The sequence below is a fragment of the Lissotriton helveticus genome, chromosome 8 (assembly GCF_964261635.1).
Source record: "Lissotriton helveticus chromosome 8, aLisHel1.1, whole genome shotgun sequence".
NCBI classification, from domain to species: Eukaryota; Metazoa; Chordata; class Amphibia; order Caudata; family Salamandridae; genus Lissotriton; species Lissotriton helveticus.
In genome coordinates this window covers 1,668,045,353-1,668,072,012 of record NC_136069.1, presented here as the reverse complement: position 1 = coordinate 1,668,072,012, position 26,660 = coordinate 1,668,045,353, and the positions used below count along the sequence as shown (strand labels likewise).

Sequence of the window (26,660 nt, the reverse complement as noted above, 5' to 3'; positions counted from 1 at the left end):
AAAAATCTTTATTGCATAAACAAAGGGACATTTGCATAAATCAGAAGATTTATTGCAGATAATTGATGTTTATCGTCCACTTTTGTACAGGTCTTTTGTCACATATGTAAAGCAAGATGTTGGGATGTCTTTGTGTAGAGCACAATTAGTGTATATGTTTATTTGAAATGTTTTTGAAATATTTTGAGTTATGATTTGACCATGTTTTCATTCTTCATGTAAAAATATTAAACCAATTCAATAAGAAATAAAAAGAAAAGAGTAAAATAAAATACTAGGATAAACATAAAGTTGGTTGTCTTTAGAGCAGAAATTAGTAAAGCTCATCAAAAAAGTACAAGGTATAGGTGCACTTCGAAGTTTTTGCATTGTTAAAACGGCCATCCCTATTCTCGCCCCTTCGGGACTGACTCCTTTTTTGTTCAAATACCAAAATGAAGGCACTTACTCATTCATGAGTACATGCCTTCTGTGAATACCAAAATGAGTAAGTGCCTTCTGTGAATACAAAAATGGTAGTAAATTTAGGATTTTCTCTTAAGTTAGTTCTGTGAATCGGGCCCAAGATGTGGTGGAGCATAACTGCCTATGGTATAGTGTAAGCACTTTAGATAGAGCCCTGTTTTGTACAGAGAAACATCCAACCTGATGTCTAAGCTGGATGTAGGAGTTTGACCGGGTGGGGGGGTTAAACAAAAGTCCTTGTGTCAACACTGATGACTTTCTGCAGAACAGCTTGGCCGTAAGGCTATTAAGATTCTACTGATGAAAAGTAATTAAGCGTTCAAGTCAGACAGCAAATGATCATCTCCTATGAGTAGGCAAGAGTGGAGTGTGTGCACATAGCTTCTGATCAGCCCAGTAACAGCTTAATCACACTTCGAATATCTGACCTGTGTTTAACCCATTAAATGCCCCTGTAGTAACCTGACTCATCTCTCGTTATGTTGCATTGGAAACAAAAGAGAGGCACTGTTCAGGAAGAATGACCCTTGTTTCTGAAGTTCTCCTCCATATTTATTGCTCAACCATTTTAAGAATGGCAATGGATAGACCCAGTTCAGCAATCCTCTAGTGTGGAGGACAAAATCACAATCCTCCATTATAGACCTTGACAAACCCACTTGGTGCTGGTGCGAAAGAGTAGGTCCCTTTATCCCACAGAAATAATATTTAGGAGTATAGGTTACATAGAGATATATTTGAAGAAAATTAATGTCAGGTCCTTCACCATAAACATCCGATGGGATTTCCCCAAAGAGCGTGAGGTAGGGCTTGTAGATCACGTTCCAGAAGATCCAGTGCAGACGCTTTTCGTTATGGACAGTGATCGCCTGTTTTGAGACCCCAAAGGACACAATCCAAACAGCCAGCAGGAAGAGGAAGGAGAATATGTCTTTTATCTGGAAAGATCAAAACAAAGTAGGAATATCATAAACCAGCATACAATCTTTAACTTCACCAATCCATCTCTCGTAGAGTACGACCTGGTCGCTTGTTCGCCAATACCACGGGTGACCCAAGGAGTCTACCCGCTCTATCCACCCTTAAATGCCACAGGATGCAGGCTTCTTTCTCTCTTGATGGCTCGGTGGAAGTGATTTGTTCTTGCCCCTTCTCAGGAGGTTATCATTTCTAAATGCAAACCCAGGAGATTGATCATAGTGGAGATGCACAAACACCAGGTGAATGGTGTTGGTGGATATGTTGGGACGGGTAAGACATTACATTTGAATTGCTAATATTTCAAGTCAAGTTTTTAATTCATTGTGACCTAAGAAATATGAATGTTTATCATTAATTGTGTGTTTATATATATGTAATAGGTAGTTAATGTGAATATTGTTTTCAAGACTATTGTCCAGGACCTGTGTTTTTCTAATTTAATTTGTGTATAAGATACAATGATTTTAGATGTACTTGTTTTTTAATTAAAAATGTTGAATTATTGAGAAATATTTGTTTTATTAGTTCATGATTGTTTGAAAGTTATTTTTAATTAGACCTATGACCTTCCTCTGTAGCTATCAATCAGTGTTGAAAGTATTCCAATATATAAGACATTACATTTAAACATTGGGAGTATACAAGAGAGTAATTCTTTGGTAGATCCGGGGATACTTTTAGTTACCGATTTTGGAAAAGGGGGGTGGTGATGGACAGAGTTTCTGAATGATGCAGAATACTCTTACCAAGTCAAGAGATCATGGTTTTAATCCATCACTGTTTTTTAGCTCACTGCACCATCCCAGCTCAGAACCTGGCTATATGCAAATTAGTCTGTTCCTGTCCCAGTGCATGATGGGAACAGGGCAAACCAAACTACCAAGCCAATTCTTATACCTCAAGACTCACATTGAAATGAGCTGTGTCAAGGAAGGAAGGAAAAAGTGGAGATTTGAATATTTTAGTAAATGCCTTGGGCTCTCACATCTTCATAGGGAGACTTGGCTTACATGGAGTTTGCTATAAGAAATGTTTGCATGAATGACAACGAGAATGGCTTGAGAGGCAAAAGGGCGCAGTTCTAAGGATCCGAGGATTCAATGTGAATGTGCAGATGTACATCGCCCCTTTGGGGTGGTGTTATGGACCTAGATCACAATGGACATACATCTAATATACAAAGATCACTAAAGGGGAACTAGAGCCACAAGATGCTGCAAGAACAGGCAATAACTGTATCGGACCAAACACATGAAAAAGGGGCTAATCATGCTGACAAGATAGGCATGAATACCCTCTGTGCATATTACTCACTATTTGCCCAACCTGTAAATCAGGTGAAAAGACACCGCATGCACTTGGAGGTGAACATGGAATATACTTTGGGGGGTTGCACATGAAGTTACTCATAGGGGCTAAATCACAATATTCTTGTTGTCTATTTTGTGAGTCTTACCATTCGCCACATCATGATGATTTTGGGACCCAGGACCTTGCTGACGGCAAAAATGTGCATCAGACGAAAGCAGAATATAGCAAAATCAAGAGAGAGGACAATCCTCCCAGCGTAGAACGTGAGCTGTGTGAGTCTCAGGAAAGGAAGAAAGAGAGGGGTGTTACTGCAGATAACAGAGATAGGCACAGTACATTTAAGATCTGATTTTCACAAGCCTTTTGTCAGACAACACAGTCACTGAGGAGATCTGTTGTAAATACCATGTTTTATCTTCCCCTTTTAAGGTCTAAATGCCCCTTCTGAGAACAACATGTACTAATTAATTAAGCAAACGTGAGTGCATGGGGTTAAACCAAACACACATTCTTTTTCATATTGTTCTGTTTCTGCACCAGTGATAATTAAGCGTATATGAGTATATTATTTTATTTAATAATTACTTTTGATTATCTTTTTTTGTGCCATGATTCTTTTTAAATTATAGAATTTATAAAAGATTAATAACTATGTGTTACATTTGTTGCCTTTCTAAGAATACTTTCCAATAGAGTGAAAATAGCTGTAAGGGCATAACCCCACTCTTAGTTGAATATTTGTTCTAAAAAGCTTAAGCAATGCCTGAAATAATCTGTAAAAAATAGTGCAAGGGTGCCTGCTTTGAGGGAAAGGATTGCTTTTGTGCAGGAAGATGTCCCTCCGTGCACATAAACATTTTGAAATTGCATCTTGTAACTTCTGTATGCTGGCTTTGAGCAGCACACATAGAAACATTGAAAACGAGGAGGAATAAAGCATTTCTCCTCATATGGCCAGGGTAAGCACTGGTGTTCCCTGGTCTTAATTTTGGCGCTGCCCCATATTTACGCCACTTTTGTAAATATGCAGCAGCGTCAAAATCAATGGGTGTTGGGGTGGAACGCCTTTTTGCAGTTGGTAACAGCCCCATTCTGGGAATCGGGACCTTCCCACCACAATAATGCTTTTGTACATATGCTCCTAAGGGCTCTGTGCACATGCAGAATGCCTCAAGGAAGTAGTGTAGCCTTGGTTTATATAAGGCTAGATGTACAAATATTAGGAATATCGATTTCCTAATTGTGATTCTCTCCAAATCTCAATTAGGAAATTGGTATTCCTAATGTACAAAACTCTTTGGCGTTTCATTAGCAGTTCCTAGTGGGTCGCAAGTTGACCCACCTTGTGCATATTAATGAGGTAGGTTGCAATTTGCGGCTTATTAGGAATCACAGCCATCACAGGGATGGTGGCCTGCTGGGGTCAGCAGACCACCATGTCTGTTGTTGCTTTTAAATAAAGCAATCTTTTAAAAAAAAAATGTAATGCAGCCTTTTCTAAAGTAAAATGGGATGCGTTCAACGAGAATCAATGAAACTTTGCAGTTTTATTTTTTAAGAGTAGGCAATGGTCTGCGGGACCACTGCCTGCTCTTAAATTATTTTTTTTTACTTTCTCAAAGGAGAACCGGTCCCATCCCCTTTATGAATGGGTACCACCAGTTTTAAACCACTGGTGAAGTATTATGTTGTGCGTCCAGAAATTGGTTGCAAAGCATTAATACATACCATTCTGATTCGGTATTTGAAAGGGATGCCCCTTTCAAATACCGGATTAGTATTTGTTAGTAAACACAAATTGTGATTCTGTAACAAGTTACTGAATTGCAATTTGCCTTTTGTATATTGTAAAAAGCTTTTTTGCAGTCGCAAACGGCCTAATTCTGAGAAATAGGCGTTTTGCATCTACAAAAATAGCTTTGTACATCTACCTCCATGAATCTCATATGGTTCGAGGTCACAAAAGATTCCTTCTGTTACATCCTGACTACGAGTATATTTACTGTGTGAAGAATATGGAATGTGGAAGTGATGTGGCGCAGCGACCAGGGCACCTGACTCCAGACCACAGGGTTCGATCCCCGGCGCCAACGGCAGGTTAGTCCAGTACCATGTGACTCTGGGCAAAGCCGGGAAACCACTTCGGAGGTAGCTGTGCACTTTACAAATTCAAGGTTATTATTATTAGTATTATAGTATACTATTAAATGTAGTATTTTTAAATCCCAGAGAACATATGCTAAGTAATTTCAAAACGAAAATGGAATCACAGGCTTATCCTTTATGTTAATCCCTTCCCACCCTTCCGACCCTGTAACTTGTGAGAACCTGGCTGACTTATAGCTGCGAAGGTTTCAGATTGCTTATGTGTGACATTTTCATACTTTCAGTGTAATTATGAGTGACATTCAACGGCTAAAAGTGACACTTTCTCAGGAGAAAAATTAAGCAATGAGGGACGAGGGATACATATAAATATCAGAAATTACAGCCATCTGAGCAACGAGAAACTTTAAGAAGATCTTAAAACTGCTACAAAGCACCAGAAATGGAAGGGCACTAAGATGTGGGAGAGGCCCCTGCGCGGAGCCTGAGCCTGCCTCATTGACACTGAACTCAACTTTGTGCAGACTGCAGACAGACTAGTGACTGCAGTGCAATCATACAGAGCACAGCAGCTGAAATTTGCTTTACTTACAGTACAGGCTGAATGATGACGCGCTCCTAAGTAAATTTAATTAAATTAGGAAGAACTTAGAAGTTGAGTGACACTTACTCTGTGTCAGCTGGCGTCCGGACTGTCAGATCGTACAGGCCAGTCGCCATGTCACCTGGGCAGCATGGGCGCAGTCAAGAGAAGACTCAAGAGTCTGACTTGCACATAGGTGGCATTCAAATTGGCTCCAGGCTGCACTGGACTTCGGGTAGGGTGAGGCACCACCATATCTGGCCGCGATCCGGGGTGTCAGACGCCGGTCTGAATTATTGAGCCGCTCGTGCAGCACAACGCATTGCAAGCTGCAGCAACTGGCTCCCGGATACACTGGCTGCCAAATTTAAACTGTACCCTCTCAGTGAATCTGATTGTGCCATGCCCGGGCGTCGGGTGAATTTACCTGTGTTTTTAAAAAAACTGCACTTACTCTGTCTCTGGCATCTTAAGGACTTGCTCCTCGAAACTGACCGCGCAGCGGATTTAGCGCTGCAGCGGAACCGCCAGAACACAAACAAAACTGCTGCCATTGACGGCGTGCTGCGAGGCCACGCCCACTTCGAGGCCACGCCCTCGCCCACTGCCGCTTCCCTGATAAACATGTGTACTCACCGGACGCGCAGCGGACGGGCGCAGTGGGCGCGCCGTTTGCACGCCTAAGGCAAGCCCGTCTGCGCCCGTCAGTGCCAAGTCATCGCCTCTCGCCAGTCCCCCTGGCCGGATTCCACAGAAACCCCTTCGTTACGATAAAGAACACCTCACTGCCTTGAACCCTGGACGGCGATGTGTCGATATCACAGGTACACTTGGCCACACGCACCTCCAATGTAAATCCTGCCCCTTTACTACAACCAGCCCCTGTCGTTTACGACAGGCACAAGAAGTGCCTAAAGCTTCCCCCCTCTTGATCCTTCAACTCAATGTCAGATCTCTTACCAAACACTACCTGGAGGTAAATTCTCTCATACTTGATGAGAACCCGGACATTCTTTTTCTCTGCGAAACTTGGTTACGTGATGGCACGTCTGCCATACCTAACCTCACGCTTCCAGATGACTACCATATGTTGACTTTAAATCGAGATGCAAGAGGGGGAGGCATCGCTGTTATCTTCAAAAAGCAATTTTCTTGCTCTTTCACCAAGGAAGATCTCCCCGGTTGTGAATGTGCCCGCTTTAAAATTACAACTAGCCCACACTTTGCCCTGTCGGGCCTTTATATCTACCGCCCACCTGGACCTGCCTCAAGATTTATCGAAGCCCTTCTTGAGGCAGTAAATTCTCTGGTGACTAAATCTGCAAATTTTACAATACTGGGTGATCTCAACCTCCACTTTGATGTACCAACCGATTCTACTATTAAAAATCTTCTTGCAGACCTATCGGCTTTACAACTTAACTCCTTAATCCAGGCCCCTACACATTCTGCCGGACATACATTAGACCCGGTGTTTACCAACATCCAGGAGATCAAAACTGAGATGCCTGCTCCAATGGGATGGACGGACCACTATCTTATTAAACTAACTATACCGGTCAATGGTCCAGCGTATAAAACCAATCCAACTCGCCGCCTTAAAAGACCATGGCACAAACTATCAACCAGTGACCTTCATGTCACTCTAGGAGATTTCCATCGAGAAGATGACCAGGACATTAATATAACCTATGGCGCTTTTGACGACTGGATCACCAAAGGACTAGACGCTCTTATTCCAGCCAAATGGGCTAAAGGGCGCACCTCACCCTCCAAACCATGGTACAATGATACCCTTAAATCCATGCGCAAGGAATGTAAAAAAGCCGAGCGCACGTGGAGGAAAGAGTACAACAATGGGGATAAAAGCAAATATCTATCGACACTAAAAATGTACCATAAAGCTATTCGCGCCGCACGCGCTACTTTCTATGCAGACAAAATTAACTTGAGTTCTAATCCCGCCAAAATAGTCTTCAATCTGGTCCAAGAACTTCAGAGCAGCAGGTCTCCTTCCCCCCGTATTACATCTGCGCAACAATGCGAGGATCTTGCCACATACTTCATAGAGAAAGTTCAAAAAATTTACAGTTCCTTCCCACAGCACTCCCCCAATCCCATTAACCCTACCAATCTCACCCCTGAACGATCCCTCTTGACTCACATCCCAGAAATCTCTCATGACGACCTAAACAAATTATGTAGGAAAGTAAAGTCAGGCTCCCCTGCAGACCTTATGAGCCCCACTCATTTCGTGGACTCACTCAACTTTTTTCTGCCGTCTTTAGCTGCCATACTCAATCTTTCCTTTTCCTCTGCTAGTGTCCCGACGGCCTGGAAACAAGCTTGGGTCTCACCCATCATTAAAAAACCCGCTTTGGATCCATCTAAACCAGAGAATTTTCGTCCCATATCTCTGCTACCATGGCTGTCCAAGCTTGCAGAGGCCCATGTTAACGGCGTCTTGTCCCAACATATGGATCAGAATAACATCCTGGACCCATCTCAAAATGGGTTCAGACCAGGCCACAGCACGGAGTCTGCCCTCCTGGCTACTACCGAACATCTCCAGACAATTTTAGATTCCGGTCAAAGTGCTGCGCTGATTCTCCTTGATCTCAGCACGGCCTTTGACACGGTATCCCATGACATCCTTCTTAATCGTCTGGAGATGGTCGGAGTCTCTGGCCTTGCCTTGACATGGTTCAGCTCCTTCCTCAAAGATCGATCCTTCCGGGTGTCAGCCCCTCCATTCTTATCCAAACCCCATCCGATCGCACAGGGAGTTCCACAGGGCTCTGCTCTGAGCCCCTCCCTTTTTAACCTTTACATGCAGCCACTTGCAGCAGTGGCCAAGGAGTGGGGCCTGACGCTGGTGTCCTATGCTGACGACACACAGCTGGCCATCACTCACATGGAAGGCCCTTCCATCTTGGCCTCTAGATTCAGAGATGGTCTTGCGGCAGTGGCCCAATGGATGACGGATAACTACCTACAGCTGAACGCCGGAAAAACAGAAGTGCTGCTCCTTGGTAAAAACACCTGCCACTGGAATGAGCACTGGTGGCCGTCATCCTTGGGCCCCACTCCCCCTCCCAAGCCCCTTGTAAAAAATCTGGGAGTCTGGATGGATGCCTCACTCAGCTACTAGACACACACCAAGAAAGTAGCTGACACGTGTGTTGGTCTGCTGAGGAGTCTCAGCCCTATACTAGGCTTTTTTGACGCTAAAGTCCGCCAACTTATCATCCAAGCGACAATTCTGTCTCGATTAGACTACGCCAATGTCCTCCTCCTAGGTGCAAACAAAGGAGAAATAGCACGACTGCAGCGTGTGCAAAACGCTGCGGCACGAGCATTAGTCAGCCTCCCCCGCAGATGCTCGGTTAGAGCCACCATTCGCAAATTGCACTGGCTGCCCGTCAACTCCAGGATCCATTTCAAAACCCTTATCATGATCTTCAAAATTCTCAAACTCGGAAGCCCTATACTCCTACGACCTCTCCTCACTCCTTATGTTCCTCAACGTGATCTGCGATCCTCTAGCCAGCATCTTCTGAGCATCCCCCGTACAAAGCTCTGCCGCATTGGCGGCCGCTCCTTCAGGGCTATGGGAGCCAAGCTTTGGAATGCTCTACCTCTAAACATCCGCTGCATAGAAAATCTCCGCACCTTCCGTAAGGCCATTAAGACACACCTGTTCCCCTCTCTCTAAACCTTCCCTTCCTTCCCTCTCTTTCTAGCTTAGGATGGGGACTGTGGCCCTCTTTAGCGCCGGGACGCCTCTTAGCTGGGGCAGCTGTTTGCGCTTTACCAAAACCATAGAATAGAATAGAATAGAATAGCCAACCCAAAAACAAACTGAGTAACCCAGCTCCCAAGCCTGCCGCAAAAGGTGCGGTGCCGGCTAAGAGATTTTCTCTGTCAGTGTGGTGCTAATTAGCAGTGCTCTGGCTTTCTGAGGAGGCGCTATAAATGCGTGACAATGCATCTCAGTGCGGTGTTGCAGACCATCACGCTGACATGCTCTAGTCTAACGCCTGATGCTTGGTACTTGCCAGGGCTGATGACTGACATCTCTGTGCAGAAAAAACTTAATCCTTTGCTTTCCTGCTCTCTGTTATTTTTCATACTGCCAGGCTGCTCAAAGGCATGTTGATCAGTGTTAGGTCAGCAGTTAGAAAACTTCCTGCTATCAAACCTCATGCGGTGTATTCAAATCTGGATATTGATTGTTTAACTGATATACTTAGCGAGATTACCCCGCCTAAATACTCTTTATATGTTTTGCATCACGTGGGTAAGATTCAAGATTACTGATTCCCTTGGCACCGCTGGTGCTCTGTTCATGTCTATCGATCTCCTAACAGAGGATCAAAAGCAGTTAACTTACTAACCTCTGCTTCATCTCACGTCTCTTCTGATACTACACACTTGTTTATTTTAGGTGAGAACCTGTTTTTCCCATTAACTAAAAAATTGACCAATCTTTTTTGTTCGTTTAGTTTTTCTGGTACGTCAATGTTACGTCCCATCACCTGGATCACTCGTTAGATATTATTTTCAACCAATAAGTTACTTTATCATACTTAATATCCCTTTCTGTTTCCATGGACTAGCCACTTCGGTGTTCCTTGCTCACCCATCTCTCAGAAGGAGTATGGTGCTACCTTCTCCCTTCTTCATTTCATTCAATCTCGAAACTAGAAGAAAGTATTGATTGAGAACCTAGCCACATTCCAATTTTCGGTCAACTTATCTACCCCTTCCCTGCTAAGATCCACATAGATCTGTTCCCGTCTGAATACTTTGTCCCTCTCACGATCCTCAATGCTTCATTACCTGTAGGTGATGGTTCCTGGGGGGCTCAAACATGCACTTGTCACACCTACCTTGAAAATGCCCTCTTTGGATTTGGATACCATGGCTTACTATATGTCCATTTTCCAGTTTCCATATATGGCCAAGCTGCTGGAGCAAACAGTTTTCCTGTAGCTCCAGGAATTTGTAGCTGCTACTTCTGATTCATTTGGCACAACTGGGCTTTCGCCCTGGTTTTCGTACCAAGTTGGATGCTGTGTCAGTCCTAGACAAGCTGTGTAATTGCACACACTGTAACATGCCTGTTGCATTGATCTTGTCGGATCTGTCCTCAGCCTTTGATGCAATGTATCACCACATTCCTCTCAAGAGGTTGTCAGAAATAGGGACCTGCCACCAGCTCTCTCTTCAATAGGTCATTTCATGACTTGTTTTTTCTTTTATATCCACTGTCAAAACCCTGGACTGTGGAGTTCCTCAGTGATCCACATCGCCAGCAATTTTGTTTAATTTGATCACGGTTTCTATGGTTCATCTGAACCAAGTCAGTGGTTTTGACCTGTTTCTTTATGCAGGTGATCCATATGCTCTATTTAGGACTGCTGGAAATTCTGAGGAACCAGCCTCTGCTTTTCAGGAATACTTGGCTAAAGTAAACCTTTGGACTCGCGTCAACTATCTCAAGATGAAGAGCGCCAAGACCTAACACCTTCATACCCTAAGAGCTACTTGTCTGGCACTATCCCTTCTTGACATCTTAACTTGGTCCCAAGTCTCTCTTTCTACCTGTGTGAAGAATTTAGGTGCAAAAATGGATTTCTCTTTATCGTTTCTGTGCTAAAGTCCTGCTACTTTCTGCTGTGCACTTTAAAGCCCTTTCATATCTGTTTACATTCTCTCACAAGGTACAGATTATAAGTACCATTACCTTGGAACGTCTTGAGTATTACAAGTTTAGCTGATTCCCAAACTACAACTTGTCCAGAATTAGGCTACTAAACAATTTCTGAAACTTGAGTTAAAAGATCACATTTCGCCAGCTTTGACCCACCTCCCCTGGCTCCCGGTGAAATCCTGCCATCCATTTAGATCCATTTACCTCACACATAAGGCCATTTAATCTCCTACTCGCTCTTCTCTCGGTTCTGACTTTAGTCAATATTAACCCTAAAGTTCCAGGACATCAAAAGGCTAACTTCTATTTCAGTTCTAGATTTCTGATGTTGTGACTTTTGCATACTTGCTGTGAGAAAGCGAAATTGCCTACGTCTACAACTTAGGAAGATGGTTGACCAACGCAAATTTAGGAGGACCTTAAAACGTGGTTATTTAGACAGGAACAATTAAGCTTTGATAAATTCTGAACCAAGTGAAGCTATCTCCAATTTGGTTTGAGCATTTTTTAAAAGCACTATGGTACTCCTGTTGGGGTGGACATTGGCACTTTACAAAATAAAACAAAAATGATATAAGACACTTCCCAAGATCTTAACCCTGGTTTTATGGAACCCCAAACTGTGGCCATTATCCACAACACCTCGACATTAGCAGAAAGCACAAGAGCCCATCTAAACTTGGCATAGCATACGCTAGGGGCTTCAGGTGACACAAAGATGGGTTAAAGTCTAGGATCTGTCCTGCTCTTTCTAATTGAGACTGGTTTTCTCCTCCTTGAAAGAGGCCCATTGGAGGCCTAGCATTATCAGAGGATGTAGAGTGCACCCCATGGTCGCGTTGAGGCTTCAATAGAGCACAGACAGAAAGTGATACAAAGGATGGACAGGCATCCGACCTACCTGCAGATTACTCCTACAGAAAAAAGAAACAAGGCTAACACGTCCACCTGGTTCCAAAAGTTGAGGATGTACAACCTGCACTTCTTCACACATCCCACATCGTCAGGATGGTAAAAAGTCTGAGGAAGACACAAGAAAGACAGTTTCAGTGATGATACACCATGTAGCCCTTGACCAAGGTTCAGCAGAGGACACCCCCCACCACCCTTTCGAGTCTCAGTGCGAGCGGAGTGCAAAAAGTATCATCGTTGAACATCACATTGGCAGCCGCCAACCCACTCTTTCCAGAGGAACCCATCCAGGGTGGGATTGGTCCTCCTTTCTCCTGGTTTCACTGATACACCCTTCTGAATCCACAGTTAAGAAAGGTGGTCAACTCAAGGGTCTGTCTTTTTTGGTAATTATATCCATCTGGCACATTCAAAAGCATTAACGACACTATAAACAAACAACATCAAACACTATTTAAATCAAATCACAACGCAATATAATCACAATGAACATAAAAGTGGCTAAAAAATATATTATCTGCTGAACAGACTGGGAGTTGTTGCCTTTAGATCCAAAGTAACTCACTCCAATGAATGTTTCACCCCTTAAACATGAGGCTATGTATCCAGTTATATGTTAGCACACTCAATAAAGTCCAAATTGGAATTCATAATTCTTATTCAAGTAGAATGATACATTTTTTATATTCTAAAGCACAACTTTATGCTTGAGATGGTACTTCCAATGGATTCCTATAAAAGAGTGCCAACGCGTTTCAACCTCGTAAAATGTTGTAGGGGTATAAGTAAATCCTATTAAATGTCATCATCAGGGCAAAGAAGAACTCGTTCAATCTAAGTGTGCACATGATATGTGTTAAAAACACATCATTCAGCATCATAGTGATATCTAATCTACTGTTTACCACTTGCAGCCCCAGGTGTAAACTTGTGTGCTTAGTGAGTTATACCAAAGAAAGTAGGTACATATTTTACCAGGCCCTGCCATCATTTTTTGTTTTTCCCAGGAGGAGTTTGTCATAAAGCTCTGCTGTGTATATTGGAATATTGAACTTTAGGTGAGAGGCAGAATGGCAGCCCCCTGCGTCCACCTGCCCTATGGATCCGGCATGGAACTACTATTGAACTGATTTTATTTTTCGCTCAAACTGTCTTGTTACCTGAGCCTTGGAACTACTTGTAGTCCATTGTGCAGCTAGTACAGTCTGCTGCACCAAGCATCATTTTTCTACTCAGCAGTGGGTCACATTTTCATGCAACGCAACGGAGCAAGGCACCTTACTAAGCTCTATGAAAGGGAGAGGGTATGACAGCGCCATATTTAACATCATATGGTATATTCCTGTCCTCTGCTTGCTCTGGAACACAATGGCTGCCCATCATCAATGAAGGTGCTCTTGGACTGTGCAAGGATGCCTGTGTTGTTGGCAGGATTGTTTTGTGCAGGAAGGTCCTGCACAAAAACAATCCTCAGAGGCATTTTCCTCTATCTTCTTGTGCTGCATTCTGCAGCACACATAGAAAAAGGAAAAATATGAGGAGAAATAAAAACATTTCTCCTTGCTACACCTCCCCTGGGAAGGCAGAGCATTATCTATAGAAACTAAGTAAACATCATTTATTGTATAGTTAGTTAAAACCATTACAATATTCCAATGCATAAAATCCATTTCTCCGCATTGTTATAAAATAAGGAAGAGTAAATATAGATAAATAGTACCACTGTATGACTCTTAAGAAGATGGGCAGAAGCAGCTGAATAATGGTAAGGCAGAGCAATTTGATGCATTCCTGGGTCTACTACTCATGATAAATCAGGGAATGTACCAAAATTGATGGGTGTTCACACGCATCCACCCATGGACTTTGGTGCATTCCCAAATATTCCATTAGTGGCATACCTGGGAATGCTTCACCTCCCCAGGTGTGGTGGAGGAGAAATGTGTTTATATCTCTTCGTTTCTTTCTCTTCCTATATGTTCTGCATTCTGCAGCACACATAGACAGAGTAAAATACCTCTGACGATTGTTTTCGTTCGGGAAGGTGTTTCCTTCCAGCACAAACACAATCCTGCCTGCAACACAGTTACTCTTGTGCCAATGCACAAGGGAGCCTCCATTGGCACTGGACATCCAAAAGTGTAAAGGTATGATGTTCAATAAGACGCATTTCTGCCCTTTCCTTTTCATGCAGCGCAGCAAGTTTGTTCCTGGATTATCTTTCCTTTAAAGATGAAATCTCACAGGTGAAACCCTAATGCCTGGCAATATTGGGAGTGGAGGGGCGGGGTCAATATACCAGTGTGATGGGTCATGCCATTCCCCTCACACACAGTGCTCTTCAGACTTCACTTTTTATGGTTGTTCTTCTGAATTATCTGCAATAATGTGGAACATTTTATGGAATTCTGGGCATCTTCTCCTCAAAGTCCCACAATATCTAACAAAAGAATCCCTAGAATTTCAGAGAGGTAAGCGCTGTTTACTAGTAAGTCAGCGCCCTTTTTAGAGTTTGGTGGGTGAGATACTTCATCACAATGAGACCGACATCCCGTCCACCGCGTAACAAGTGCATTATATGCTATGGGACATCCATCAGGTTTTGACCAAGTATCCCGTCCTCCAAGCTCTAAATCAGGCCCTCAGTCTCCAGAGCTTTTCATTCACAGGCATTTGCAATGCAATAGGTCTCACATTTACGAAACTTTGAGCTATGGGCACAGTAAATGTCATTAGCTTAAATTCTCGCAAATGTGAGGCTTATTGAATTGCAAATATTGTTTGTTTCCAAGCGCCCCAAAGCCCCGTCTAAAGAAGGAGCGTGGCCTCTATTAAGTGCAAGCGCAGCATGGGGCGCTTGGAAACAACCCACAAAAAAAATATTGTAAAGCAATAAGTGTCGCATTTGTGAGAGTTCAAGCTCTTGGCATTGCAAACAAGCGACCGCAATTGTCCCGGCTGCTTGTAAAGTGAAAGCGCACATGGTGCACTGAATATAAGGAAAGCACGTTGTGCCTGCATTAAGGCAAAACCCATTATAGAAAATAGTGCTTACAGAGTAAATAACACAAACTGTGTAACAACCGAAGTAAAAGGGCCAGCCCTCATGGGAGGCTACAAATGAAGACAAGGCGGTACTAAGGAGGGACTAACAAACCGGTTACCCAATCAGAAGCCAGCATTTACAAAGGACAAAGATACAAGCCATCGAAAAATATTGGCAGAGAGTGGGCGGACCTACAAGTGCATACTCTAATACAGCATGCCTCGCAGAACCGTGTACGTGCTGCCCAGGCTCGACCCAAAAACAGAACCATTAGAACCATGCTAGACTCGACTGAAGAGCCCCAATAAGGATGAAACCGTGTAAAACCAGTCCTGGGTTGCTTGTGTTCTGGCTCAGGGAGGACCAGGACAGGCAATTTTGGTTGGACTGTTCCCATGAGGAGCAGGGTCACGACTGATTGGCTTATGACTGGGTCTAATCGGAGGTGGCATGGTGCACAAAAGAACTGATGGGTTGGAGTGTGTCCAGAGTGACTGACAGTGGTTAGACTTATTGCACTCCTCCTCACATTACCTTTTGTGTGCTCCTGGGACTTCTCCACAGGTCTATTTGCGCCTCCTGCCTCTGTGTCTTCTTGCACCTGCAAGGCCTCTTATTCAGCCCATGTCCCAGTGCCGCCTACCCCAGATGTAGGGATTTCCCTGCGCCTCTTTCCTCCTGCCCTGGAAGCCCAATCAGTAAATTCCCATGGTGCAAGGCGCCAGGACATCTCCGACTGTAAAAGCGATGTATTAAAAAGAAATAAAGAAACCCACGCCCCCACCACTGGATGTACACGCACATCAGCTAACGTTGGGAAACTAACCTGATACCCAACCTCCCCCAAAGGTGCACAAAGAACAACACTGTGCACACAAGCGGACCGGGAAGGAAGCAGAGGCGAGCTGGGTGTTCAAGAAAAGGAAAATCAGCCAGCGGCTTTACCCTTGGTTTATCAACATCAAGGTGTGCAGAGTGCGGCGCTACCAGTTAGGATGTGTGGAATCGAGCATTACTACAGAAGTACAGAGTCTGGCATTACCACAGATGTGCAAAATGTGGCATCACTACAGAAGATGTGCAGGATCTGGCATTACCACAGAAGGTGTGCAGAATGTGGTATTACCATAGTAGAGGTGCAGAATGTGGCACTACCAAAGAAGATGTGCAGGATGTACCATTACTAATGATGATTGGCAGAATCTGGCATTACCATAGATTTTGTGCAGAATCTGGCATTACCATAGATGAAGTGCAGAATCTGGCATTACCATAGATGATGTGCAGAATTTGGCATTACCATAGATGATGTGCAGAATCGGTAATTTCTGCAGAAGACGTGCAGAATTTGGCTTTAAAATGTAAGATGTGCAGAATCTAGTATCACCATATAAGAGGTGCGGAATCTGGAATTACCATTGAAGATGTAATTGTAATTTTATTTATATACCGCTTACTAACCCTGACGAGGTGCATGGAAGGTGTGCAGAAACAGGTATTACCATAGAACAGGTTCGAAATTTGGCATTATCAGAGGAGGTGTGTAGTTTCTGGTATTACCAGGCGAGGTGTTATAAAAGAAGGTGCTCTAGTAAACAAGACCTGTGGTAGCGGCATTACCAGAGGAGGTGTTTTTGAACAAGGCAATTGTCTTGTGCTGTCTTTAAAGAATTCTTTATTAGTTACATCCTTATTATTCCAGAAGTGATTTTTGTTTGTACTCTGGAAGTGCAACAGCCTACACGTGTTTCGCCCTAGGTGGTCAGTGAGACTAGGGCTTCCTCAAGGCTTATTATTTATTCAGAAGATCACAGAACAATATCCTTCTAAATTACTGCATTCTGATTTCATTCATTGAGATGTCTGTCCAATTGACTGTCCACTCAACCCTCCATAGTCCTGAAGAAGACCCGCTCTGATGCACCTTACATTGCGCAACTCTCGGGGTCAAAACGTCGACATGCCATATATGTCCGCACAGCCCTCATGATCACGATTTAATGTATTATTGGATCTTTGAACAACAATTTGCAAAAAGAAACAGGACAAAACTTTTTCCAAATTCCCCTCCCCCTTTTTATTCTACATGTATTTGTCCTGTATATAGTGTATTGTTCATATCACTTAATCACTACATGTCACTTTATTCACCACAGTCACTTATTGTTTCTTGATACAATTGAATTTGTAACTGTGACAGCCATTAGTATTTGATACTCATTTAGAATACACTATTGATTATTCTTTTGTGTGTGTTTTTTCCTTTTGTGAATTAATTTCTATTGTGAAACATTGCCTTATGTTTTATAAAAAAAAGTGATTGTTCTCTGTATTCACGAACAGTACCCTAAGCAATTGCACATATCCCAACAGAACAAATTGTTTTTGTTTAATACCAAGGACAATGACACAAACCAATTACAAATATGGGAGGAGAGTGGGAGGGGCTTCTCCAGCACATCTACAGCATACTCTTTTACAGCATGCCTCACAGAGAGAGCAACGTATGCACGCTGCCGCTAGGCTAGACCTAATAAAGGAAATTCCAGTTTTCCTGATGTTGAAGATTGCGTTGTTTTGCCAAATGAGTATCATTTTAGGTTAAGCTTTCTTTTCAGAGTGACTGACTTCCATGAAAACAAGCATGTTCCCTTTCAAAATTCACTCAGTACTGATGCATTTGAGAGAAATGTTGTGCACAATTGTTTACTATCACCATCTCTTGATATTCTTACCTGCCTTAGCTCCTCACAGAATATAGTAAAAATCCATGCATACAGCAGGTACTCCCTCCAGGACGGAGTCTTCTGGAAATCAATCATCAGGATGTAGGCAAACAGCCACAAGAAGCCGATGTAAGCAATCACGTTCCAGTAGAAAATCACAACTGGAGCAGTGAAAAAATCCACCAGGCACCGATGACATTTCACAGGCTCTGGCTTCAGTCTCATGTTGTGAGGAACAGGCTCAGTCCTAAAATGTGAAGATATTAATTTATTGCAATTACAGTTCCTACAAGGTAATACAAGTGAGCGAGCCATCCGATGTAAGGAGCATGACTCCAAACAAATAGATCTACAATGATATCTGTAAGAAATTGGGGAGCATATTACCAACCAATAGAGATAATTTTTATCTCTAACTTATTTAGAGACAAAAATTATCGCCGCAAATCGGCGATTTTTATCGCAGATAAACCTTGCTATTAGCAAGGTTTATCGCAAATGCGATAAAAAACGGCCGCAATGCATGAATATCGCTGAAAAGTCAGCGATATTCATGCATTATCGAGCAAATGCTCTTAGCCATGTTATCCACCTCCCATTGGATAACATGGCTAAGAACTGCTCCTGGGCAAGTGTTAGCTTTTGGAGATATTCGCGCTTAGCGCGAATATCTCCAAAAGTTGGTAATAGGAGATAGCGATGTTAGCGACTGTTTTCAGTCGCTAACATCTTGGCACGCCCACTTTGCATGTCATTAGTGATAAATATCACTGACATGCAAAGCGGGGCCCAAGATGGTCATTATCTCCTATTAGCTGTCGCTAACTGGTGTTAGCGACAGCTTGGTAATAGGGAGATAATTTTATCTCCGCTTTCTTGGCTATTAAAGCCATGGGTTATTAGTTGTGAAGGATTTGAGTTCTGAGCTAGTAATAAGTCCACCATTGCCTTTTCCCTCAGAACCAAATACTCTTTTGTAGCGCTTGACTTTGTGAGGGTAGTGAAGCAGGTCAGTCCAAGGACTACTCAGGGAGGTGCTGTGGGCTAGTAATCTCCATTCACTAGTACACAACAACAACACTCAATAAATGAGTGTTCAGTCAGTGCTTTAAAAAAAATAAAAGATTACATTTATTACACACACTGCTAAATACCACTCATTAAATTACATGCATGTACATCAGATAGATAGAAATATGTTTGGTGGCACCCTGATATCACATTACACCCCTAATGTGTTCTAAACATATATGTACATCTCTCTCTCTTTATATATATATATATGAACATCATTTTCAAATATAGCACTTAAATATACTAACCTACAATGTAATGTCCTTTGCAACAAAGTGCCTCTTGATATACTTGTAATCAGAATAACTTGTCATGTTGTGGTGTCAAAGTAGGGAGTGTGCACTGTTACATATATATTGGATAGAGTACCCCCTGCCATACATTGTAAGTCTGCTGCAAGTCACTGAGGAGACCGTTATGGAACTCTGAGGGAACGCTTATGGAACGCTTATAGAACACTTTCCCCAAAACCGATCAAACCCTTGAAGTCAGATTTATGATACATTCACACAATGCAATGCAACAAGCCACCATGCTGTGCTGTGTGAAAGGAAGAGGGCTGGAATGCACCATATCTAACATTACTCCTTGTTGCGTCTCCACTGGAGAGAATTATCATTTTGACACATTCCCAGGTGTACCTTTTTGGGGCACACCCATGCCCCACTCTTGGAACGCCTTCCCAGGCCAGAGTAACGCTAGGAGCTAACTAGTTCAGCCTTGCGTTACTCCAGTTTTATGAAGCCAAGCATGTTCGCCTTGCGTGGCTTGTTATATCTCATTGTACGGTTTGCGTCACCCTGCGCTGCCTTGAGTGGTGCAAGTGTGATGCAAAGTCTTGATAAATTTGGCCTTTGGTGTCTTCTTTCATATGAAAGAGATAGTGTAGTTGCAGATATGAAGAATAAAAGCAGATTATATAGTGCGAAATTAAACACATGAAAAAGCAGTTATTAATTTGTATTGCAGGTCAGATTACCAACTGATGGGGCTCATAATGTCTAGATAAATGCAGAGATGTATTGCTTTTCCTTTAATGTGAAGAAACAAACATGTTCCCATAAATATAGAGTTATTGCTCAAAAGATGCTTTGTGTGTGAAAGAAGATGGGCTGAAAGTTAGACCTGAGTAATTAACAGTGGCTGCTATTAATTCAAGCCCTCTTCTGTCACTTTGTTGTAGAAGATACCCCAAATGCAAGGGTATGCCCAGATGTGCGTCCCCTGCTGTCTGTGCCACACAACAGACGGTGTACCTCACTGACAAGACCATAAGCAGACTGATACCAGTCTGGGGCTGCTTGTGCTCCCATCTGGAGTGGACCTGGCTTTGAAGGTTGGACTGGACTGGCATTAATGAACTTATTTGCATATGACGGGTCTCTTCCTAGAGTCACACAGTAGGTGAAAAACAAAGGGATTGAATGTAACCCTGAACAATTATCAGTGGCTGAGATCAAATGTTGTGCTCCTTCCATCACTTTGCTGTTAGTTAACAATATGAAGTCGGTGCTGTCATTAGGTGGGGTTAACGGACGAGCGGGTCCGGAATACTGAGTATCAGAAGTCATGTAGTCTTAATTTTGTAGCCAAAATATTGAAGAAAAAAATACTGACAGATATGTATAGATCTTCCACACCTAACTCCACATCTATTTACGTGTAAGAATATTAGATCTATACCTCCCTCTGTGAATTTACCTCATGATGTTTTTGTTTTCAATATTTCTCCTACAATAGAGTTGCACGATATTCTGCACTCAATTGTCTGTGCTACAGCAACTGACAGACTCAGAATCATCACAACTTATCTGGCACCTGACATCAACTCTACTGGATGGACTCCGGTCTCTCACAGTGTGAAGGCATCTGGAATTCTGTTGCGCGCTTGTTTTTCCAATATAAGGACTTTGCGGCATCACTTCTCTTCATTCTTAGAAGTGCTGATACGCTAGGACCGCTACTTCAGGCTGTACACCGTTGGCCCTTATCATGGAGGCCTACGTTGCACTTCGATGTTCTGTCTAAAGGACGCCTATTGCACTTCGATGTTCCCACTATATGACGCCTATTGGACCTCAATTTACCACAAGTGACACTTTCGCCCTAGATATATTGCCCTGATGAAGTTCATCCTATGAACGAAACGCGTTGGCTGATATTTGTTTCTATGCATTTGGAGGTATTTAAATAAAGATGATACCTACGAAGGAACTGATTATGCTTCATTACTAAACGCTACAGTACCTTGGGAGTGCACCGCTCCATTTCTCTCATCGGGAATTCTGGCTTGTTCTGTTCACTGAAGCAAACACGGTGTTTTGGGATCTATTCAGTGACAAATATTTCTCTTGACTTCTCAGGCCAACCTCTCACCTCATCTCCTATGCGCTGTGTGCGGGACCTGAGAAGCGTCACAATTAAGCTTCTTTGAAAGCTGATGCCATGTTGCTTTAGCCAATTTACCATAATAAATTTAACCGAGCAGGCTGCTTTGCTCTGACATATTTATCTTCACTCTTATACCTGGACATTCTAAGCTAGGATTTGTAAATGCCTAGCTCAGCATCTGGAAGTTTGTTTTATTATATCTTTTCTCAAGGTCTTTTGCACTCTTCTCATGTGAGAGATGAGTTTAATTTGATTCCTGTGTGTGAACGTGTGTAGTAAGTACATGTAAGTGGGTTAGGGGGCTAGCATGTACATGAGATGTACATTGCTGAGGGGAAACTCTTGATGCTGATTTCACACTTTGTATATTATTGCTTAACTAAAGTGCTCAGTATTTAAGTAGCTATGTGAGTGGTGTCTTCTTGGAGAGGCCTTTGATTCGCAGATGGAACAGCAGTGTAAAGCATTGGTCTCCTCAGCCAGCAATTTTTATCCTACATAATCGAACTGTGACTTGTTCAGGATGGTAACATGTCATATTCCAAAGTTACTGTAGGTGAACGTTGCGTAAGTGTATCTTGTAAGTGAAATCTACAGAGAGTCTCTGCAGGCTAGGTTACGTCTACACTGTGGGCCCGATTCACAGAACTAACTTAAGACAAAATCTTAAACTTACTACCATTTTGGTATTCACAGAAGACACTTAGGGCCATATGTATCAAGAAAGTATTTTGCGATTCCTAAATAGCGATTTTTAAGGAATCGCTATTTAGGAATTGCAAAATGGTATGTATGAAAAAAATCACTTTTTTTAGCGATTCCTTAAGCTTCCTTATTTGCGAATTCGCATTTTGCGAATTCGCAATTAAGGAATAATTTCCAATGCATTCCTATGGGCCAGGAGGCCCATAGGAATGAATGCAAAATAATTCTCAAATTGCGATTTCGCAATTTGCTAATCGCAATTTGAGAATTATTGCAAGGGTGCAGGGGTGTCTCGAAAACACCCTGCTGCACCCCTGAAAGGTACATGTGTGTGCATATGGCGCATGGGCATGTGTGTGCATCACATGCCACCTTTAAAAATGCCAAATTGTGCATTTTTGGAAGAATTCACAAGTTACCATCAACTACAAGTTGGTGGTAATTTGCGAATTCTTAACCACAATTCGCAAGCCAAAAATGCTGCATACATAGCATTTAAGGAATCGCAAAATTGCGATTCCCTAAATGCTATGGAAAAATAAGGAATCGCACAAGTTTGCAATTCCTTATTTTGGGAATGTTTCATACATCCCAAAACATGCAAAAGGCCGTTTGCAATTCGCAAAGGCCGAAATTGCGAATCACAAAAGGCTTGATACATATGGCCCTTACTCATTTTGGTATTCACAGAAGGCACTTACTCATTGATGAGTAGGTGCCTTCTGTGAATACCAAAATGAGTAACTTACTCATTTTAAGTAACTTACTCATTCTGGTATTCACAGAAGGCACTTACTCATCAATGAGTAAGTGCCTTCTGTGAATACCAAAATGAGTAAGTGCCTTCTGTGAATACCAAAATGAGTAAGAGCCTTCTGTGAATACCAAAATGGTAGTATGTTTAAGATTTTGTCTTCAGTTAGTTCTGTGAATCGGGCCCAGCGAATTTAGTTTTAATGACAAGATCACAAGAAATTAAGGGCCATACGTATGATTTTTCGGGTTGCATAAAACTGTCTCAATTTGGGGCCTGTCTTTTTTGGGGTCTGTCTTTTTGTGATCAGAAACATATTTAGCGGCTCAAACTCTGTATTAATGAACAAGTTGCATCTTAAGGTAACAAAGTAAGTTGTCTTCTGGGCCTACCTAATAATAATTAGGTTGGTTGCAAATATGACCAACTCATATTGGTCAAAAGTCAAAAACACACAATGATGGCCTATAAGGGCTATTAGAGCACTATGTATGTGACTGATATGAAATGAATTAAACATTTTTTTAAATGCAGACCGACTTCCTTAATGGAAATGGGCAGCTTTAATACATCTTGTGTTTTTAAAAATTTCAGTGAGGGGGCCCTTCCCTTTCGTGAAAAGGTTACCAAACTACCTTAACTTGGGAGTCTGACTTTTCAATGGTTTGCGACCAGAATTCCAGTTACAATAGTCTGATATTAATGGTACTGATTCGCAATTTTGGATTGATGTCTACAAGATGCCGCATCTAAGCCGCGCCTCGGTAACTGTTCGGAAACCCATTTTAGGAACAATGCCTATTTTGAAGTTACATACACTAATTTTGCGAATTGGGTGCTTGCAACCGCAAAATAGGTTCACACCTCTGGCCCTCAAATATGAATAATTTGTAAACGGCTGCAAGTTATTACATAACTTTGGCTGGGCATAATCAGTTGTCTGCAGTCACAGCAGAAGGCTAAAGCCAAGCGACATGAGAGAAAAAGAGGCAAACAGGACAGATGTACCTTACAGATGACTTACACCAACTTCCACAAAGCCACTATCCTGGGAAACCACAATATATCCTGGGAAACCACATTATCCCTTTGCATATTTACTAATAAAGAAACCTCCATGACTTTGGGGAATTTTCTACAGAAGTGACTTAAACAAGTGACTGGAAAAGACCTCAAGTCCTGCTTGTGTCAATCAGGATTTGGAAGGTAGTGCCATAAATTTCACTTTTTGTTGTCATTTGTAACAATTAAAACCACAGAATATTTTGAGAAAAAAGAACATATGTTTTGTCCCATGACAAGATATTAAGAAATAAGTTAGCTGGATTTCTAACCATAAACAGTAGCTTGGCTGTTTAGAAAATTACAGTTATTTTGCTAAATCATGGTTGTGCCACAAACAAATTATTGGGTGACCAGATAGTTGCTCTGCAGGTGTTACCTGAAAGTGACAAGGCCAGTGAACACCAAAGGAAAACACAGCATACACAGGAGGACAGTGATGAAACCATTATCCACAGATAACTTTCCCCACCAGATCTTTGTCAGCAGCATCTGTAAACAGAGAAAGTGAAAGAGCAAGAGAGGGAGAGAGAAAAAGAGAGCTAGAGAAAGAGAGGCACAGAGAGCTCCAAACACATGGTGCCATAGGTTGTAGTTTGAGATGAAATACATGGATGAGATTTAGAATATAGCAATGGTTCCTCCCAGTAAGCTGATTTATAGGCAATATGTGGCGGAAAGTGCTAGGAGTAGATATGGCTGTATTACGCTACCGCCAGGGAACCACCAACCTATCACACTGAAAGTAGTGCCTCAGTGCCAAGACAATGAATAATTAGGACACTAAAGAACCACAGTTTGACCAAACGATAACAATAAAAAGAAGTCAACGAAAGAACCATCAGCAGATGTAAAGCCAGTCCATCATGCAGTGGCAGCAATGTTGAGAGTAAAGTAGATAGATTGATGATTTCAACTGGGAGGGAACCATGAAGAGAATGGAAAGATATCAAAGATATATCTGTGAAAAAGGCATTTGACTGTACGCACCTGGACACCTCCATGGGACATGAAGTTCATTGCGTGACCGCTCACAGCCAGGCGTAAACAAGTGGTTTTACCCCAGACAAAGGACACATGTGTTAGCAGCTTCTCTGACATCTCTGAATTCTGTTTGCAGCACTCCGACAGCATCCCTAAAATCACACATTTTATTTGATAAATATTATTATTTTCAATATAGAACGTAAAACAGAAGCTGCAAGGGTACAGAACAAAAAGAAAGACCAGCCAATACAGATAATAAATTGGTTAGAAATAATAATTTAGAATATAGATGTAAATTGACAAGTTTGCATATACATTAATAAATAGTTTTGAAGCTAGTACATACTGTAAATACAATCATGGTGTTAAATATCCCTTGAGATCATTCCAGCTTCCAACTAGCAGTAAATAATAACTAACACTCCTACCTACATTTGCCCCTTGTCAAGCTGCCAAATAAAGGATGTTATAATGGTCAGTATTTCAATGTATACCACAGTAGTTCAAAGCCCACCCCTAAAACCACACACAATGTGTTCATTAGTTAGTTTGTCGGTGTGTGTGTGTGTTTGTGTGTGCGCGCGCACGTGCACTTGTGTGAGTGATGAAACATGTGAGCTTTGTGACAAAAAATGGCATTAAATACTTACAAATTTAAAATGTAGTAACAAACAGACCAGATTAACTCATGTTCACTGCATCCAGCATCCAAATTTACAGCACTGCATTGCACAAGGGAGAAATCACAGCAAAGGGCCACATCTACAAAGGCTGACCTGCTGCTGGGGTAATCCCATGAATTGGTGGCTAAATAGGAAAGCCTTGCATGATGCACACACTCACACCAGCATCATTGTGTAGAGGTCCCTGTGCACTGTCTAGCATAGGATCTGCACTGGCGGCATACCATCCAGTACAATCTCCAAGGTGTAGCCATACTCAGAAGGTTCCCACATACTGGATGCGTGATGCCTATGGCGGCACTCATGTAACAATTGTGAGAAATAAACACATTCCCTCATGTATGTACCTCCTTCAGGTTGGGGGTGGTTTTTCAGGCACTGCGAGGTCTGGCTACCTTAGATCAGGTTTTGTGTCAAAACCAATGAGTGCTTGTGCTGATTTGCCCCAGTAATGCCTTCCTGACACAAAGTGGTTCTTCTGCTGTTAAAAGTGCACCTTACTGGTGGAAAACACCTTTTACTTTGAAAATAAAATACCATGCGCTCCTTGGTGTCACACGTGTGATGGAACAAAGGTTTAGTAAGTTCCACCCAGAGAGCTAAACAAATTCAAAATGTGCTCAAATACTCAGTGTACCAAAATATTGAACATGTTGAAGAAATATTGGTTATAATATGCATACCTCCTTATACGATTACTCAAGACATTATTACCTGCTTTTGAGCAACGGACAACCACCTGGTGTTTCTGATAGACAAAGCTCTTTATTTTGGTTAGTATTTGTTTTGTTATTTGTGGTTTTCACTGCATATATATATTAAAAACTAGATTGGTTTTGCACTGACAGAACATATAAGCTCAATTAACAATGTATTATGGAAAAGTTACATTTTATTTATATATCTAATACTTTACATGTGAATGCATGCAAAGAGATGTTACAAAAAAGGTAGAAACTATACAATGCAGTCAATCGGTGTCTGATGCAATACTTAGTTACCCAAATATTAAGGTGATAGCAGTGTAGGAAACACATGTTACAATTAACACACTTCCTTAATTATTCATGCATACAATCACAGTGAGCTATCGCAACAACAAATGTGGTATAATGTAGTGTCAGCTGATGATCTGTGAAAGTGGCGGGGCGTAATACT

At 42.1% G+C, this 26,660-nt stretch overlaps 1 protein-coding gene across 1 annotated transcript in view; it reads right to left on the bottom strand.

Annotated features, from left to right (window-relative positions):
* The window catches only part of LOC144774080 (transient receptor potential cation channel subfamily M member 2-like), a 358,014-nt gene that overhangs the window by 25,244 nt on the left and 306,110 nt on the right, over positions 1-26,660 (bottom strand). Inside the window, exons 13-18 of the mRNA XM_078659107.1 lie at positions 24,823-24,968; positions 24,212-24,324; positions 17,856-18,093; positions 12,064-12,182; positions 2,903-3,035; positions 1,232-1,403 (exon numbers count right to left, since the gene is read on the bottom strand). Coding sequence (XP_078515233.1) covers positions 1,232-1,403; positions 2,903-3,035; positions 12,064-12,182; positions 17,856-18,093; positions 24,212-24,324; positions 24,823-24,968 — 921 coding nt within the window. The remainder of the gene's footprint in view (positions 1-1,231; positions 1,404-2,902; positions 3,036-12,063; positions 12,183-17,855; positions 18,094-24,211; positions 24,325-24,822; positions 24,969-26,660) is intronic.